Source organism: Hyperoodon ampullatus (genome assembly GCF_949752795.1).
Source record: "Hyperoodon ampullatus genome assembly, chromosome: 8".
NCBI lineage: Eukaryota > Metazoa > Chordata > Mammalia > Artiodactyla > Ziphiidae > Hyperoodon > Hyperoodon ampullatus.
The window spans coordinates 38,751,951-38,771,052 of NC_136921.1; the positions used below are offsets into that span (position 1 = coordinate 38,751,951).

Sequence of the window (19,102 nt, forward strand, 5' to 3'; positions counted from 1 at the left end):
TAATTTTTATCCAGGGGCAAGGAAAAACAGCTCAGCACAGTGGTTTTTATTTGTTTGTTTGTTTTACCCTTTGAAAAGTTTATTTTTTGTGTTGAAATATAGTTGATTTACAATATTATATTAGCTTCAGGTGTACAACATAGTGAGTCAAACTTTTTCTAGATTATACTCCATGTATAGTTATTATAAAATACTGGCTATATTCCCTGTACTGTACAATATATCCTTATAGCTTATTTATTTTATACATAGTAGTTTGTACCTTTTAACCCCCTACCTTTATTTTGCCCCTCCCCCTGTCCCTCTCACCACTGGTAACCACTAGCTTCAACACAATGCTTGGGATGAGAAAGACTAAAGTTGCTTTCTTTCTGCTTGCACCTTGTGGAGACCAGCTCCTCCTTCATTAATTGATTACATATATACATACATGACATAGATGTATTCTGAATAGAACTCTAATAAAATTTAATTTTATACTTTGGCTCTGGTTTTCCACTTGACACAAATTATAAAATTGGAAGTATATTACCTAGATATACTCGGGAAAGACTTTTGTACCAATTTGTAACATAGTATTTTGCAATGTAAGAAATAATTTCACTTCACATATTTCTTTACAGTTATATATTTATTCATCATCATTCTGCCCTAAAAATTGCCACTATGATAATATCTTCCCCTGCTCTTTCTTTTTACAAATTCTGGGATTGATAGTTTTATCAATTTTTGTTAGTCAATATAAAATAGATAAATAGTGAGAACCTGCTGTATAGCACAGGGAACTATGCTTCACTTCACTGTACAGGAGAAACTAACACAATATTGTAAAACAACTATACCCCAATAAAAAATTTAAAAATTTACAAAAAAAATAATAAATAAGCAGCATCCTTTAGCAAGCAAAACAGAAATTTTTATTAGTCAAATTGGATAATGCCTGGTTCAATCAGTATTTATCTCCTTGTATTTCTTACCTCCTAAGTAGATAGTGATTTTACTTATCTAACAAATCTACAAATATGTTATTTTATTTCAGATTTTTTATTAAAATATTTTCTTAAGAGATTATACATTATCCTGCCTTTTTAAATATGGTATACAGAACATAGACCTCACGTTATCTTGGTCATCATTATAACACAGTGATGTAATCCATTAGAAGTTGATGTGGTCAGCACGAAATTAACAGTTTAGATGGTAGATTCATGGGATCTTCTTTTTTTCTGTTTTTTTACTTTAATAATTAAAAAAAGCCTTTTTAAAGGTGGAGAATAAGTCAAAAGTAAAACATTTATTATGAAGGAATAATACAACTAATTTAAGAAATAAAAAGTCTATGTTCTATATTATCATCTTACAATAAGTACCTTAAGTAACTTGACCCTCTTTTTTTTTAAATAACAGCTTTATTTAGATATAATTCACATACCATACAATTTACCTTTTCAAAGTGTACAACAGAGTGGTTTTTACTAAATTCACAGAGCTATGCAACCATACCACCAAAAAAAAAAAAAAAAGCTTACCCATTTGTAGGCATTCCCCTTACCCCCTCCTCCCAGTCCTAGTCAACCAGTAATATACTTTCTGTCTTTATAGATTTGCCTGTTCTGGACATTATTTGGATATATACCGCATTTTGTTTATCTCTTCTTACTTTGATGGACATTTGGGTTGTTTCCACTTTTCAGCTTTTACAAATAATGCTGCTATGAACATTCGTGTACAGATTTTTGTGTGGACATACGTTTTCATTTCTCTAAGGTCTTATACCTAGGAGTAGAATTGCTGAGTCATATGGTATCTCTATGTTTAACCTTTTAAGGAAGTGTCATACTTTCCAAAGGCTGCACTATTTTACACTCCCACCAGTAGTTTATGAGGGTTCTAATTTCTCCACATCCTTGCCAACACTTATTATCTACCTTTTTGATTACAGCCTTCCTTGTGTATGTGAAGTGATATCACAGTGTAGTTTTGATTTCCACAGCCCATGGCTAATGATGTTGAATATCTTTTATATGCTTATTGGCCGTTTTTGTATATCTTCTTTGAGAAAATGTCTATTCATATCCTTTACCAGTTTTTATATTGGGTTACTTACCTTTTGCTATTGAGTTATAAGGGTTCTTTGTATATTGTAGATACAAGTTTCTTATCAGATTCTTATAATCTTATAAGTTTCTTATAATTTGTAAATATTTTCTCCAATATTGTGGGTTTATTTTCACCTCCTTGATGGTGACTTCTGCAGCACAAAAGTTTTTCAGGTTGATGAAATCCAGTTTATCCTTTTTTTCTTTTGTTGCTTTGTTGCTTGTGCTTTTGAGGTCATAATTTTTTTAATTACCTGGTTCAAAGTCACAAAGATTTGCACCTATGTTTTCTTATAAGAGTTTTATAGTTTTAGCTCTTACATTTAGATCTTTGTTCCATTTTGAGTTAATTTTTGTATATGGTTTGAGGTGTAGGGGTCCAGCTTCATACTTTTGCATGTAGATATTCAGTTTTAACCCTTGTTTATAATCTGGTTGGGTTTTTTTCTTTTTTTCATTTTAGGCCCCTGCACAGTGTCTACCAGGTCAGTGGCAGTGGGGTGTTCCTCAGGTAAATATTAATTTTTTTCATTGTTTTTGTGAAGACTGCCTGAATATTTAAGTCAGGAGAACTAGATTTGAGACCTTCCTCTTGTATTTATTAACTGTGATACCTTTGGCAATTCATTTAATCACTTTATTTCTCAGCTTCCTCATTTGCAAAGTGGAAGTAATGATACAATACCATTGAAAGTTTTCTCACATGATTTTTGTGATGGTCAAATGAGATCATGTAAGTGAAAGCATTTTATAAATAAGTGAGCGCTATGTAAACTGAAATGAAAATTTACTTCTTTTTACTATTAGTATTATTAGAAAATTTAGCATTTTTCTAGCTTTACTTCAGATTTTGCTTGTTTTATTTATGCTCCTAAATAAGTATTCCATCTCCCAACTTTTTTTTTTTTTTTTTGCGGTACGTGGGCCTCTCACTGTTGTGGCCTCTCCCGTTGTGGAGCACAGGCTCCGGACGTGCAGGCCCAGCAGCCATGGCTCACGGGCCCAGCCGCTCCGTGGCATGTGGGATCTTCCCAGACCGGGGCACGAACCTGTGTCCCCTGCATCGGCAGGCGGATTCTCAACCACTGCGCCACCAGGGAAGCCCCCCATCTCCCAACTTTTGATAACAAATAGTGTACCATCAAAAAGATTGTTTAATGATACATCCCACTTCCATGGGAAGTCAGAAAGCTAAGAATAGACATTTATGACAATTTAAATACTATAGGTTATATTATTACAACCTTTAATTGTGATCTTAATGATTATCTTAATTTATATATGAGGTTCTAAAGTGCTAAGAAAGTTTTAGTACTTATAAGTGATAAAGTTATTAATAACCTCTACACAATTGGAATTTATAACAACCCAGAGTTCCCAGTTTGTTGCTAAGATACTTCTGTGCTGTCCCTGAAAAACAACTTTAGGAAAATGTGAAACCAATATTTCTCTCGTGTGTTGGGTAAGTCATTTGGTTTAATTGAGATAACTAATCCGATTTTAATTAGAAGTATGGTTTTGTGTTTTAGTCTCCTGCCTCTTCTGCTTCATTTTTATACCTGCAACCTTCTGAGGTTATTTATCAACCAGTGGAAATTGCACAGGATGGTGGATGTGTTCCTCCTCCGCTGTCTCTGATGGAAGCTTCAGTTCCAGAGGTATGTGTTAGTCTCAAAGTAAGTTATCTATAACCACTTCCTCTTAACACTTATTTCTTTTTCTTTTCTAAAAATATTTATTCAAGACCCTCATTGAAGTTGAACATCTTATGTTTTCTTTGATTTATTCACATCTCTTCCCCTTTTTTATATCTAAGAATGCTTCATCTTAGACTTCTTCACTAACTAATTCTGAACCATTTCTCAAATCTGTTCACTCTACTAGGCTATTCCCTGACTCAGTCCCCTTGAAAGAGTAAGATAAATGCTTCTCCTTCTGGTTTGCCTGTCAATCTGTATTGTTACTAACAGTCTGTCAATTAAAAGTGTACAAAAATGAAGTCAAAGAAGAAAATAATCTTTAAAAAATTCTTCCTTCAAAAATGTAAATCAAATTTATTTTATAACTGTAAACTGTAAATATTATCTTCCATGTGTTTAAATTATATTTGCAAATCATTACTAATAACCTCAACATCTATACACCAGAAACTGTACATGGTATGTTTTAAATATGTTGTGAAAGATTGGGTACCTATTGGGTATCTATTAATACCCACCTCCCAATTTGAGTGTATTTTTGTAATTATTATTGCTAAGGTTTATAACATAATTTTTCTGGAACAATAATTTCCACAATTTTGGATCTTAACGTTTACTATCAATACTTTTACTATGATTTCTCCATTCTTCATCTCACCCTCCATTTATCACTTGGTTGACTGAATCTGCAGGCAGTCTTTGTTAAAGAAGGCTTATATGTGCTATATACTCTCTGAGTTTGTACATCCTTGTTTGTTCAACATGTTTGTTGTCTATAAGTCTGAAAGAAATTAAGACTAGCTATAAAATAGCTGCATCATACTTGTATAAGTTTGCTAAGGCTGCTGGAACAAAGTACATGAACTGGATGGCTTAAAAAATAGAAATGTATTTTCTCACAGTTCTGGAGCCTAGAAGTCTAAAATCAAGGTGTTGGAAGAATTGGTTCCATCTGAGGACTGTGAGGGAAGGATCTATTCCAGGCCTTTCTTCTTGGCTTGTAGATGACCACTGTCTCCCTGTGTCTTCACATTATCTTTCCTGTTTCTAGGTCCAAGTTTCCCATTTTTATAAGGATACCAGTCATACTGTATTAGTTTCCACCCTAATGACCATACTTTAATTTGCTCACCTCTGTAAAGACCCTTTCTCCAAATAAGGGCATACTCTGACATACTGGGGGTTAGGACTTCAACACATAAGTTTTAAGAGAACACAATTCAACCCATAACAACACTTTTTTCTCTTAGAACTTCTAGTCTACTCTTTTCTGATGTTCAGTATAGCTGTAAAGAAGTTTGAAACCAGCCTGACTTTCCCCCTTATACGTAATTTACTTTCTCTTCCTGCCTGCCTAAAAAGTCTGTCTTAACTTGAAATCACTTCACCAGGATATGTCTTGGAATTTATCAGTCTTTATAATATTTTTCCTGGGACACAGTTTGCTCCTTTGATTCTCAGGCTAGTTTTTATTTCAGTTTCTTTTTTCCTGTTAGAACTTTGAAAAAAAATTTTTTTTATTCCAGTTGTGTTTCTTCTTCTTCAGGAACACCATTTATGCATATGTTAGATCTCTTTTTTGTTTTTCATATCTGTCATCTCTGAGGTAATTTATCATAGTAGTTTTTAATGTTGTTTTATATGCTTTTTCAAGACAATTATGACTGTATTTTTCATTGTGCTTAGTATACATTTTATTATGACTAATGAAGATTTCATCTCTATTTTATTTTTATCTTTTTTATCCCAAACTCTGCCGCTTTGCTTACATCATTGCCTGTAAATGTTGTCTGTTGGCTTAAAATCTTTTTGGAGCTCTTTTTAGAGATCATGTTACTATAATTTCTTTAAGATCAAAAGAATTATATTTATCTGAACTTTTCTACTATTTTCTGGAGTGATTTCTCATCTTTTTCTTTTTTTCCCCCTTTTTGCTTTTCCCTTGATGGAGTTGGAGAGGATGAGAAGAGTCTTAGGTTGCTTACTTTTCCTTCATATCTTTACATGTCTTTAAATGATGCCAGCTATTTTTTGAAATACAGGGCAGGAGAAGCATGCTGTTGTCTTAAACAGCCTACCACCAAATCTGTTATGTCTCCTGCTTGAGATGCTCTTCCCTCAGTTTTTAGCATTCTGGAGATCATTTGGCTCCTGGCAAAGTCTCTTTTTTTGTAGATTTTCTGTATGGGGATGTAGTAATTGTTACTTCACTTTCCACTTGCACCCTGCTTCACCTCCAGCAATGTTCCTCAGCTATAATGCAAGGTAGTAGACCACAAAATAGTGAAAACCTAATTTCTCCTTCAATTCTGCCTCCCCTGCTATTAAGTAAAATTGGATCTCTGTGAAGATCTTTCCTCCTTCTGCCTTGGCCTGACACACCCCTACACTTGAGACTCTAAAGAATCTTTGAAAAGGCCTTTCAGAACATTTACCTTCAGGGAAATTATAACCTTCCTCAGGCTTCAGAATTCTCCCTTATATTGGTCCAAATTGCATAGCATTTGGCAGACATTCTACATTGTAATTAAGGATCGTGGACACTTCCTCGTTTACTTGATGATGGCATTTTAAAAATCTATCTTTTGTTCTTTTTGTTGTTTTCTGGTTTTCAAGGAGGGGGACAGTGAGGTAAGAATGCTTTTACATTAGGTTTTTAGCCATAATCTACTTTGGCACTGAACCATATTCTTAATTCCTGACATCAGGTAACTTATCAGGTTATATTTCACTATTTAGTGGAATCTAATAAGACTTTTCTGGAAATATTGCTTCTATTAGCTTATAACTTATACCATTAATTTTATGATATTTCCATACAAAATGATATAAGCATATTTTTGTTTTAATATTGTTTCTGGTAGAAGATATAAGTCTAATATATAAATTAAAAAATAGGGTGAGTGGTTTATATTTTAAGTGTTTTTTCCCTAAAATTAAAAAACACAGGGCTTGTTCTTCTGAGTTTGATAGTTAGATTCCCTAAAATATAAAAATGAATTAACATTATTTCTCACTTATTTCAATAGCTATTTCCCCCTTCACTCTTAGAATATAGTGCCTTCTACTTTGCAAAGTAAATACAAACTACTTTGTGGAAACCAACTCAGCTTCCAGTCCCCAACATACAAACTTACCTGACTCATAACCCATCCTTAGCTTCTTATATTTTTTTAGTAACCTTTCTCGTCCAAGGTTATTTGTGCCTCTTTGCTCTGGATACTATAACTTCCCTCTTCCTCAGGGACCTCATTCCACTATTATCCTTCTTTTCTCATGTATTTTAAGACATTTTCTCTCCATTGGTTCATAGCTTCACCACTTACTAGTGTGTTTCTTTGAGTAATCACTTAACTCTTCACAGGGTTGGTTTTGTAATATCCACATTAATAACATAAAGACATCCGGAAAATCTATTCTGCAAGATTGATGCAAAGATTAGAGTTGTTGTATACAGAAAGTTCTTTGTATAGTGCCTAGCACCTGGTAGGAGATAATTACTATCCTTTGACACACCTCACCAATGCCTTAATTCTCTTCTACCTTTCAAAGCTAAGCTTGAAAAATTAGTGTACATTTAGTATTTCCACTGCCTCACTACCCATTCTCCCCTCACCTGCTGAAGTCTACTTCATTACCTTTCCACTGAAGCTGCCTTTGATAAAGTTCCTCAGTGATTCCCTAATTGCCAAATACTTTCCTTTCTTTTCAGTCTTTCTTGACCTGTCAGAGACATGGGACATACTCCTTGAAACTCTTCCTACCTTTGGTTTCCATGATACTGCTCTCTTCTGGCAATCCTTTTACCTCCTTTCATTTTCCTTTGTAAACTGATCTTTTGCTCCCCATGATTTTATATTCGATTCTCTGTTGTTTCACCCTACATACTCACTCCGACGTTATCATCCATACTCATCTCTCTAGCCCCAGCCTCACTTCTGAATTTTAGACCTGCACTATCCAGTACAACAATAGCCATTACCACATGAGGCTATTGAGCGCTTGAAATGTGTGGCTGGTCTGAATTGAGATGTGTTGTAAGTGCAAAATACACACCAAGTTTTAATGACATAGTATGAAGAATGAATGTAAAATTTATCACTAATTTTATATTGAATACACTTTAGTATATTTTTAATATATTGGTTTAAATAAAATATATTACTGGAAATTAATTTTACTTGTTTCTTTTTACTTTTCTAACATGGCTACTGGAAATTTTTCTTTCGGTTTTATTGAGATATAATTGACATACAGCACTGTGTAAGTTTAAGATGTACAGCATAATGATTTGATTCACATACATCATGAAATGATTATCACAAGTTTGGTGAACATCATCTCATATAGATAGAAAATTAAAGAAATAGGAAAAAATTTGTGTGTGATGAGAACTCTTAGGATTTACTCTCAACAACTTTCCTATATAACGTACAGCAGTGTTAATTATATTTATCATGTTGTACATTACAGCCCTAGTACTTATTTACCTATAACTGTAAGTTTGTACCTTTTGACTGTCTTGATTTTAATTAACATGTAATTCACATTATTTCTATTAGTGCTGCTTTAGAGCCACATCTACAATAGCTTTTGATTGACTGTATACCTCTACTAGAAGTCCTACAAATATCTCAACTTTTATGTGTTACAAAACTAACTTCTTCTCTTTAACCCCCTCACAATAACATAAACATCAAACTTGCTTTTCTTTTTTTTTTTTTTTTTTTTTTTTTTTTTTGCGGTACGCGGGCCTCTCACTGTTGTGGTCTCTCCCGTTGTGGAGCACAGGCTCCGGACGTGCAGGCTCAGCGGCCATGGCTCACGGGCCCAGCAGCTCCGCGGCATGTGGGATCTTCCCGGACCGGGGCACGAACCCGTGTCCCCTGCATCGGCAGGCGGACTCGCTACCACTGCGCCACCAGGGAAGCCCAAACTTGCTTTTCTTATATTCCATATTTCACTGAATGGTGCCACCATCTGCTGGAAAAGCCATAAATCTGCTTTTACATGATCTGTTCCCTGCCTGTTACTCTACTGCCTCATCTTTCAGCTGTCTTTCGGTGAATAATCTTCCTTCCAGCTGTACCAAACAACCTACACAGATCTCCCAAATGAGGTGTGTTCTTAGTTGCCTCTCTGCCTTTTCACATACTGTTTCCACCTTCTCTCCCTAATTCTTCAAATTCAAGCATAAATTCCACTAGAAAACTTCCCCTGACCACCTTCCCAACTTTCTAAAGCTACATCAAGTAATTCTTTTCTTTTCTCCCATGCATCCCTATACATGTATCATAGGACTTAGGGTAATTTTGACTAGTCTGTCTCAGATAAGTCTATAAGTGAATTAAAGATAGAGAATGTGTTTCTCCATTGTGTAGCAAAATGCCTAGTAAATTGTAATGCTGAATAAATATTTTTAATTAATAAATGAAAAACAATATTTTTTCCTTTGTTTTGTTATAGCCTTATTCTGATCATGGAGTTCAAGCAACATATCACCAGGTTTATGCTCCAAGTGCCATTGCTATGCCTGCACCTGTGATGCAGCCTGAACCAATTAAAGTAAGAAGTTTGTTTTGATTTTTTTCTGTTATTCTTCAGTCATATTTCAAGTTTTCCAAATTTCTCTTCTGAAAAGAAACAACTTTGGATATTTATGTCACATTTGCGATCAGAAGTACAGAATTAGTTAATTATTTCATGTGAAGGAAATACAATTCTAAACTAGCTATAATTTCTATTAATTAGTTTTGAACAACTTATAAACCACACATGGTCAAAACTTTTTATTTACTGTAGTAAAATATATATGACTTAAAATCTTCCATTTTTAAGCGTACAGCTAAGTGGTATTAATTACATCCACATTGCTATGCAACTGTCACCACTATCTAGTTCCAAACTTTTTCATCACCCCAAAGAGAAACTCTGTACCCATTAAACAATAACTTTATATTCTTCTCTCTGCAGTCCCTGGTAACTTCTAGTCTACTGTCTGTCTCAGTGAATTTGCCTAGATACTTCATATACTAAGATTTTATTATGCTAATGGCATGTAACATTTATGGGGAGATGAAAGCAGTTAATGATCTACTCTTCCAGTTTGGGACTTTTGTGCTCATGCACCTTAAATCAGATCCAGGCCAGGAGTGGTAATCTAGTTAGATCCATGTGTGTATTCAATATATAAATATATTAGGGAAATGTGACTACATCTCTAAGAACCCAAACTGATTAACTATTATGATGGTACTATGAATCTTGCTTGCAGTGTACTCTTTACAATAAAATGATGGAGGTTAGCGATTTCACACTCATATTTTTGCTTCTGACCCAGACCATATATTGGAACTCAATATCAGGACAGTCTACTTTAAGGAGCCTCCACAGTCTTTCAAATCTCCTCATCTTTTCACTGCATTTCTTCACTGCTCTTGCCACTGTACTGCAAACATAGACTAAAATCATAATTTTGACCTAATACCAAAGCCTAAAGTGTTAGTAAACGTTACTTATAGAGAGCTCATTCTAGTATCAAAATCTTCTAAAACAAACTTCTCCTAATGTTAATACTTTCTCCAGATACACTTCTCTAGAAATAGCTGAAATAGCCATGCCATATTAGATAATCAATTGCAGATTATATATATATTATACACACACACATTATATATATATATATAAATACAAATGATTGAAGTTGTACTTCTAAATAATTCCAATAGAGGATAGAGTGGTAGTTGGATAGGAGAAATTTCCAAAGAATATTAATGTTAAACATCCTTGATTTAAAGTTTAATTCTTCTAGTTTAAGAGTATACACTTTTCTACATTTCCTTAAATCTGTGAGTAGTTAATTCAGAAATTGTACAGAGAAACTGGTATCTTATTCTTTATCATATAAAAATTATACATATGTTGAATATAAATCATAACAGTGGTGTGAAGAGACACATTTCTTTGTGCATATAAGCATAAAACTGGAATCAGAAATCTGCCTCTTGCATGTCTGGAGAAATGCTGCTAAGAGGAACTTTACCCTTTCTATCCTGATACAGATCTTTGCTCTGCTGTGCCACAGGCTAAAGGCTAACAAAACCACTAACTTGTTTCTATTTGTATTTAATCTGTCTTGTTAAGGCTTATAATAATTCTGGTTTTCACATGGGATACACCCTAGGGAAGATTTTGATCCTGACAGAGTTAAGATTTCAGGACTAGGGAAGAGTTTAAGAGCTATGAACTGTGGTTAACTACCTTACTCCAAAGCCCATGTCTCACGAAACTGTAATTAGATTTCATCGAATCTGAGCTAGCATGGATTATACAACACACCATTATTTTATGTATCACTATGAAAGAAAAAAACCTTGCCATCAATCGTAAATGTATACTGATTCAGGGTTTTTGAAATATGAAAAGATATATATCTCAGAATCAATGAAGTTTGGCATGTTTTATTTTTATTCATTTATTTACATTTTTTGGCTGCGCTGTGCAGCATGCGGGAACTTAGTTCCCGGACCAGGGATCGAACCCATGCCCCCTGCATTGGAAGCACAGAATCTTAACCACTGGACCACCAGGGAAGTCCCTGGCATGTTTTATTTTTAATTTAGATATGCAGGATTGTAGGAAGCTTGAGTTGAGGGGCAGAAAAAAACCCACAATTCCCCTTTTGTTAGAGATGAGGGGGGGAAAAAGAAAATTCAATTAAATAAACCTTCAAAATCAAAACTGGAACACAGGGCTTTTGTATAGAGTTTTATAGTTCCTATTTTATCTTTCAAGGTTGAATGTTCCATGTTTTGTTTTGTTTTTTTCTTTTTGCGTTACGCGGGCCTCTCACTGTTGTGGCCTCTTCCGTTGCGGAGCACAGGCTCCGGATGCGCAGGCTCAGCAACCATGGCCCACGGGCCTAGCCGCTCCGCGGGATGTGGGATCTTCCCAGACCGGGGCACGAACCCGTGTCCCCCGCATCAGCAGGCGGACTCTCAACCACTGCGCCACCAGGGAAGCCCTGTTCCATGTATTTTATACTCAAATATTTTTCTTTAGGTGATTTGATGGCACTCAATAGAAAATGGTGCCCCACTCAGCAACAGAAACTCCAAAACCAATTCTATAGTTTTCTAAAACTATACAATCTCATAGACATACTTTACTATACAAATTTTCCTGTGTGGAAAATTATCTACGTTTGTTTATAGTGCATTTGTATTATAATATAGAAATATTAATCCACAAATGTTACTAAATCAATAGGAGACGATTGTTTCCTAAAATTTATTAAAGTAGACTAATATTAAAATATTGACATTTGAAACATTAACCTTTTTTCTTCCTATGCAAATTTTCCCTGGTGTACCAAAAACCTTGGTGACTTAAAATTATAGAAAAGTTGGGCTTCCCTGGTGGCACAGTGGTTGAAAGTCTGCCTGCCGATGCAGGGGACACGGGTTTATGCCCCGGTCCGGGAAGATCCCACATGCCGCGGAGCGGCTGGGCCCGTGAGCTATGGCCGCTGAGCCTGCGCGTCCAGAGCCTGTGCTCCGCAACGGGAGAGGCCACAACAGTGAGAGGCCCGCATACCACAAAAAAAAAAAAAATCTTAGTCCTTTTAATTTTTTTCAGCTTTGTATTCTGAAATAATTTCAGATTTACAGAGAAGTCACAGAAATAATAGTTTCTATATATCCTTCACCCTCCTGTTCTTTGACTGGAGGGCACTGGTACAGGAAATGAACAATAATACAATTCTCTTAACTATATACCTTCTTCAGATTTCACTAGTTTCACCACTAATGTGATATCTGAAATAAATTACATGTGAAAGGGTTAGACATTATAGGCAAAAGATTTTAGAAAATAGATTTTTAAAAGACAGAGGTGAATAATAATAGAGAAAATGATAAAATCAGAAGATTAATTCAAGAAGTCAAATATTAATTCTGGAAAAAGACATAGAGAAAATGGTTTGGGGGAAATTAGGAAAAAATTAATACAAGAAAATTCCCTAGGAAGTTAATGACAGGAGTGTCTAGATTAAAAGGGCCCAGAGGGAGAGCATAATGGTGGAATAGGAGGATGCAGGCAAAGCTCATCTCCCGCCATGAACACATCAAAAATATATCTACACGTGGAGCAATTCTCACTGAAAACAAACTGGAAGTCATCTGGCAGAAAGACTCTTATACAACCAAGGTTATAACAAAGATCCAAGATCCAGATGGAATTGGGTAGGAAGGGAAGAGAAATGATCAGGTTGGGAGGGAACAGGGAAGAGGAGAGGGATTACACAGGTTCAGAGGGATTACACAGGCTCACTCCCTGGGGAGTGAGAGGTTCAATCCACGTTTCAGATATCCCCAGCCTGGGGGTCTGACACTGAGAGGACAAGTTGCCTTAGCAGGTTTGAAAACCAGAGGGACTGACAGCAGGGCTGTAAGAAACCTAGACTCCACTTGTGAAGATCACACACGCTACCGAAACAAGGCAGAGGAAGCAGATAGAAACTGCCTGGGACTCTGGCCAGTTTCCTGCCACCACCCCGGTGTGCACCCCGGCCTGAGACAAACACCAACTCCAGCCCCACTTGCTCTGCAGTACAGCTTCACACTGGCTCATAGGCTGCCATGGCCAAGGGGAGTGCACAGTTCTGGGGGACAGAGCCAGCTCAAACACAGAAAAGCATCTGAATAGGGCAAGGGTGGCCATTTCTGGCACTAGTGGAGGCAGTGGATCGGGAGTGGTCCAGAACTCTCACCGGTGCTGGGACTGCCACAGCCCACACCCCGACCCACACTGGGCACTCCAGCCCCACCTACTCTGTGGTGCAGCTCCATTCCAGGCAAGGGCTCCTGCAGCCGAGGGGAGTGCACAGTTGTGGGGAACAGAGCTGGCTCAGACCTGACACAGCATCTAAACAGGGCAAGGGCAGCCATTGCTGGCACCAGCAGAGTCAGCGGATTGGGAGCAGTCTGGAATGCAGACTGCTGCCAGGACCACCACAGCCTACACCCCAACCCATGCCAAAAGCCTGTTCCAGCCCCTCTTGTTCCAGCACTGCTCCCTTTTGGGGCAAGGGTGACAGTGCTGGGAGGAGGGAGAACACAATTAGAGGGAAGGGAGCCAGCTCTGACTTGACCTTCAGGACTTCTGCTCCAGGAACTTGGGACCTGATCCTTCCTTCAATAGGGTAGTGTTGGCCACTGAGCAGCGGAGAATCCCTGCTCACACCTAGCTCACACCTAGCTCTGGCTCTGGCTCTGTCCCCTCCATGTCCAGCCCCACCTCTTATCAAGGTGATAGCTGCCAGCATACCCTGGGGAAAGACGTAACTCATGATCACATCAGATCCAGCTTTCCCACCAAAGCCACTGGGCACGAACAGACTGTATAGGGTCAGTCCCACATAAGGACACCCTTTCAAAACCAGAATAGGTAACTGATTGAGCTAATTTCATAGAAACGGAGAAATTTAAGCAGAACGAGAAGAGAGAGCAGTTTGTTTCAAATGAAAGAATAAGAGAAAAACCCTGAAAAAACAACTAATGAAACAGAATAAATAATTTACCAGATAAAGAGTTCAAGCGTTAGTAATAAGAATGCTAACTGAATTAGGGAAAAGAATTGATTAACACAGTGACAATTTTAACAAAGAACTAAAAAATATGAAAAAGAATCAATCAGTACAGAAGAATATGATAACTGAAATGAAAAGAAACTAGAGGGAATTAACAGCAGACCAGGTGATGCATATGTGATCTGGAAGGTAGAATAATGGAAACCACCCAATCAAAACAGCAGAAAGAAAAACAAATTTAAAAAATGAGAACAGTTTAAGGGACCTCTAGGACAACATCAAGTGTGAAAACATTCACATTATAGGGAGAAGAGAGAGAGAAAGGGGTTGAAAATGTATTTCATGAAATTATGGCTGAAAACTTACCAAACCTAAAGAAGGAAAGAGATATCCAGCTACAGGAACCACAGAGGGTCCCAAACAAGATGAACCCAAACAGACCCACACCAAGACATATCATAAATAAAATGGCAAAATTTAAAGATAGAGGATTCTGAAGGCAGCAAGAGAAAAACAAAGAGTCAGTTCAAGGGAACCCCCATAAGGCTATCAGCTGATTTCTCTGAAGAAACTTTGCAGGCCAGAAGGGAGTGGTGTAATATATTCAAAGTCCTGAAAGGGAAAAACCTGCAACCTAGGACACCCTACCAAGCAAGATTATCATTTAGAATAAAAGGAGAAATACAGAATTTTTCAGACAAGCAAAAACTAAAAGAATTCAGCAATACTAAACCTACCCTAAAAGAAATGTTAAAGGGTCTTCTCTAAGTGAAAAAGAAAAAACTGTGTCAGTTTCTCCAATAAAGATGTTTAAAAAAAAAAAAAAAGACCTGGTGCAGCCAAATAAATAAATAAAATTTTTAAAAGGTAATATAATGCCTTATATGTGTATATTACATTGTATCTATATATGCAGTATATATTATATATTTATATATAATATTATATAATTGTTGAGAGTTTTTGTTTTTTCCCACATAAATAGCAATTTATATCACCACACTTTACTTTTCATCTTATTAACACATTTTCAATGGTAGTATATCCTAGCTCAATCAAATTCTCTAAAACAATTAGGGAATTACATTTTTAATCAAGTTCAGAATTTAGTTTCTGCTCTTAAGAAAATATATAGACCTGAATATTGTTGTCCTTGGTTTTCCTGAAATGTTAAAATCTAATCTAAGATTACCTTAAGAGAGTCAAACTGAATATTATGTCATTTATACTTGAAATGTTAATGATGATAGTATGCAAGATGGGGGTCTATATGTTATTAAGTACCTTTGCAGCAAAAAGTGTGATATACTGATTCTTGATGATATTATAGAATAATCGCCATGCCGATCATTTACATTTAATCTTTGAGTTCAAGGAAAAGAGATACTAAGATTCTGCATTGAGTTTTAAAGTTAATCTGCTCCAAAGATCCCCTCCTAAAGAGTCTGAAGCTATGTGTATTACAGTATAGCTTGTTTCCCTTATAATCTTATGTATTTTATTTTATATATTTAAAAACATGATTCTGAGAAGGGGTTCATAGGCCTCAGTAGACTGCCAAAGAAGTCCATGGCACAAATATACAAAAACAATTAACTGTTTATGAAGACCTCTATTGTACCTATAATAAATATATAGAAAAGCAAACATTTTTTTAAAATAAAAAGTTAACCTTTGTGTTAGAGTCACTTTATTTCATTTGTAACATAAATTTTAACAGGAGGAATTTCTTTAGCTACATGTTCACCTAATTCTAAGAGAGGTTTTTAGTCTTCCATACTAGTTGAGGTTATTCAACTAGATAAACAATGACATAGGAAGTAGGTTGATGAGGAATAATACCAATCAAATATTGCAAATACAGTTTACCACATTAAGTAAACCCAACTTTCTACAACAAACATTATAACAAATGTAATTTTCTATTAAGAAAAACACTAATAGTCTCAACGTTAAAAAGTCAAGGCCTTAAGAAGTATTAAACTTTTTAATATTACAAGAAAGCTCTTTGTGCTTTTGTAAAGACTTTCTGACAGTAAAACATAGAATAACTGTTGTATAGATTTAACTTAAACACCGTGGTAACTAGAGCACTAATATTTATCTCCTTTTTTGTTTGTTTATTTATTTATTTATGTATTTGGCTGCACCGGGTCTTAGTTGCAGCACACAGGATCTTTTAGTTGAGGCAAGCGGGAGCTTTTAGTTGCGACCTGTGGGATCTTTTAGTTGCAGCATGTGGGATCTAGTTCCCTGACGAGGGATTGAACCCGGGCCCCCTCCACTGGGTGTGTGGAGTCTTAGCCACTGGACCACCAGGGAAGTTCCAATACTTAAGTGCCTTAGGTACATCTTATATACCTAAATATATAACCTAGTTAATCCCTGTTCTTTGTAGTCTCAAAAGCATTAGTATCAATAGTTTCTTAGTTTCTCTTAAGTTTCTATTAAACTTGTAATTTCTGATTTTGACTTTAATTAAGGTGAATCCAATATATTTGAGGGTAGTGATAATTTATTTCCACAATAAAGAGTAGATACACTCTTAAGGCACCTTATTAATGTTTTCTTTCAAAGATTTTCAGAAGTTCTCAGCCTGAAATTTTTTTTCCAGACTGAATAGTTTAAACCCCAGTGGTCAACAAACTTTCTGTAAAGGGTCCAATAGTAAATATTTTAAGCTCTTTAGGCCACATGGTCTCTAGCTCAACTATTCACTGCAATTGTAGCTTGAAAACAACCACAGATAAGACATAAACAATGACTGTGACCGTGTTCCAGTAAAACTTTATTTACAAAAACAGATGATAGGCCAGATTTAGCCTATAGACTATAGTTTTACAACCCTTGGGTTAACCCACTGTCAGGTTCATGTATCATCTTAAAGTGTAATGTGAAATGTAGTACAAATGCTTTGGTTATATTTCCATTTTTTTTTATTACCTATAGTTGATTTACAATGTTGTGCCAGTCTTTGCTGTACAGCAAAGTGACTCAGTTATACACATATATACATTCTTTTTTATATTATATAAAATATATAATATATTATATATATTTTATATTATATTTCCATTTTTAATTATTTTTGATCTGTGTTTAACCTAACATGGATTATTTGACCCTTAGCCTCTAGACTGCTTTAATTTCACATTGTCCATAAGTTCTTACCAGTCAGAATACTTAGTCAATGTGGGGGAAATGTGAATAAGGATAATTTGAGATATTTGGGGGTTTTAGGGGGGGTTGTTTTTCTGTTTTAGGGGGTTTTTTGGCCACACTGCTTGCAGGATCTTAGTTCCCCGACCAGGAATTTAACCTGGGTCACAGCAGTGAAAGCCCGAAATCCTAACCACTAGGCCACCAGGGAACTCGAGGTATTTGTTAATTACTGTGTAAGGATAGGTACTAATTGACACAGTATTCTGAGTAAATTTTGTACTTCATTTAGAGGGGGAACTCTGCTTCATTGTGTGGCACAATCCAATTATGTATTCCCATTCTTAGTTTTAGCACTCATTTCCCTTGCATTCTGAGTCTGTCATTCCCTCTATTTGAACATTTTTCCTCCTTTTACCCAATCTATTTTCTTTCCTCTTAGCACCCATACTACTTGGATGAACATCTTTTTTTTTTTTTTTTTTGCGGTAGGCGGGCCTCTCACTGTTGTGGCCTCTCCCCTTGCGGAGCACAGGCTCCGGACGCGCAGGCTCAGTGGCCATGGCTCACGGGCCTAGCCGCTCTGCGGCATGTGGGATCTTCCCAGACCGGGGCATGAACCCGTGTCCCCTGCATCGGCAGGCGGACTCTCAACCACTGCGCCACCAGGGAAGCCCTGGATGAACATCTTACTTTCACAACTGAACTCATCAAACCTTAATACCTTACAGAATTGCTTCCTGAATTTTTTTTGGATAACATCTTTCCCCACTTTGACACAGGATAATAAGCAATAGGATTTTGTATTCCACACTTCACTAAAACTATTTTAAATTTATCTGTTTTGGAAAGGCATGAAGGAGGAGTATAAGGGTATCTTTTTCACTCATATGAAATTACTATTCTTTCAGTACTGAGATCTAGTCAAAGCACTTACCTAAGATTTATTGCCAAGATTTGATGATTATTAGCCAAACCGCAAGGGTCTTGTCCTAGTGCTTGTCCTCTTAGATTCTCTTTAATGCAATACTGTCAACTAACCTGTGCTCAAATTTTATTCATTCTTATATGTGACTCTCTTTCCTTGCACTCTATTTGATCTTTCAGTATCTCTTTCAAAAAATATATTTTTTCCTTTTTTACCAGCTAATCATGGCATGATTCTCTTTGTCCTCTAAATTGTCTTCTCAGGGAGTTTTCCAGTTTTCTTCTGAATTTTAGTAGTGTTTAATAGTGATTCTGACCCTAGTGTTTTGATTCTGTTCCTATTTTAACTCTAAAACAACAACACCTGGATGGATGGTCACTACCTCCTCAAACTGAAAATCATGAATACACAATTTCGTACATTTTATTTTCAGAATCCTCACCTCTTTTATTTTAGTTTGCCCATCTCCCTTATCCCCTGAAATCAAAACAATACCAGTGACTTTTTCTGACTTCTTTAAGCCACATGGTCTATTTATACTGTTTTGTGTCCTTTTTCAGACCACTAACTTGCTAAAAATAATATATTCATTTCTCTTTCCACTAAGCTCTATTATGGACTAATCAGA

The 19,102-nt window shown here is 36.0% G+C and overlaps 1 protein-coding gene across 1 annotated transcript in view; it reads left to right on the forward strand.

The window, feature by feature from the left end:
* BOLL (boule homolog, RNA binding protein) overlaps positions 1-19,102 on the forward strand; it is a gene marked incomplete at both ends in the record, with an annotated part of 61,287 nt that overhangs the window by 22,240 nt on the left and 19,945 nt on the right. The window contains 3 exons of the mRNA XM_079709874.1: positions 2,563-2,610; positions 3,629-3,757; positions 9,266-9,364. Of these exons, the coding sequence (XP_079566000.1) occupies positions 2,563-2,610; positions 3,629-3,757; positions 9,266-9,364 (276 nt within the window). The remainder of the gene's footprint in view (positions 1-2,562; positions 2,611-3,628; positions 3,758-9,265; positions 9,365-19,102) is intronic.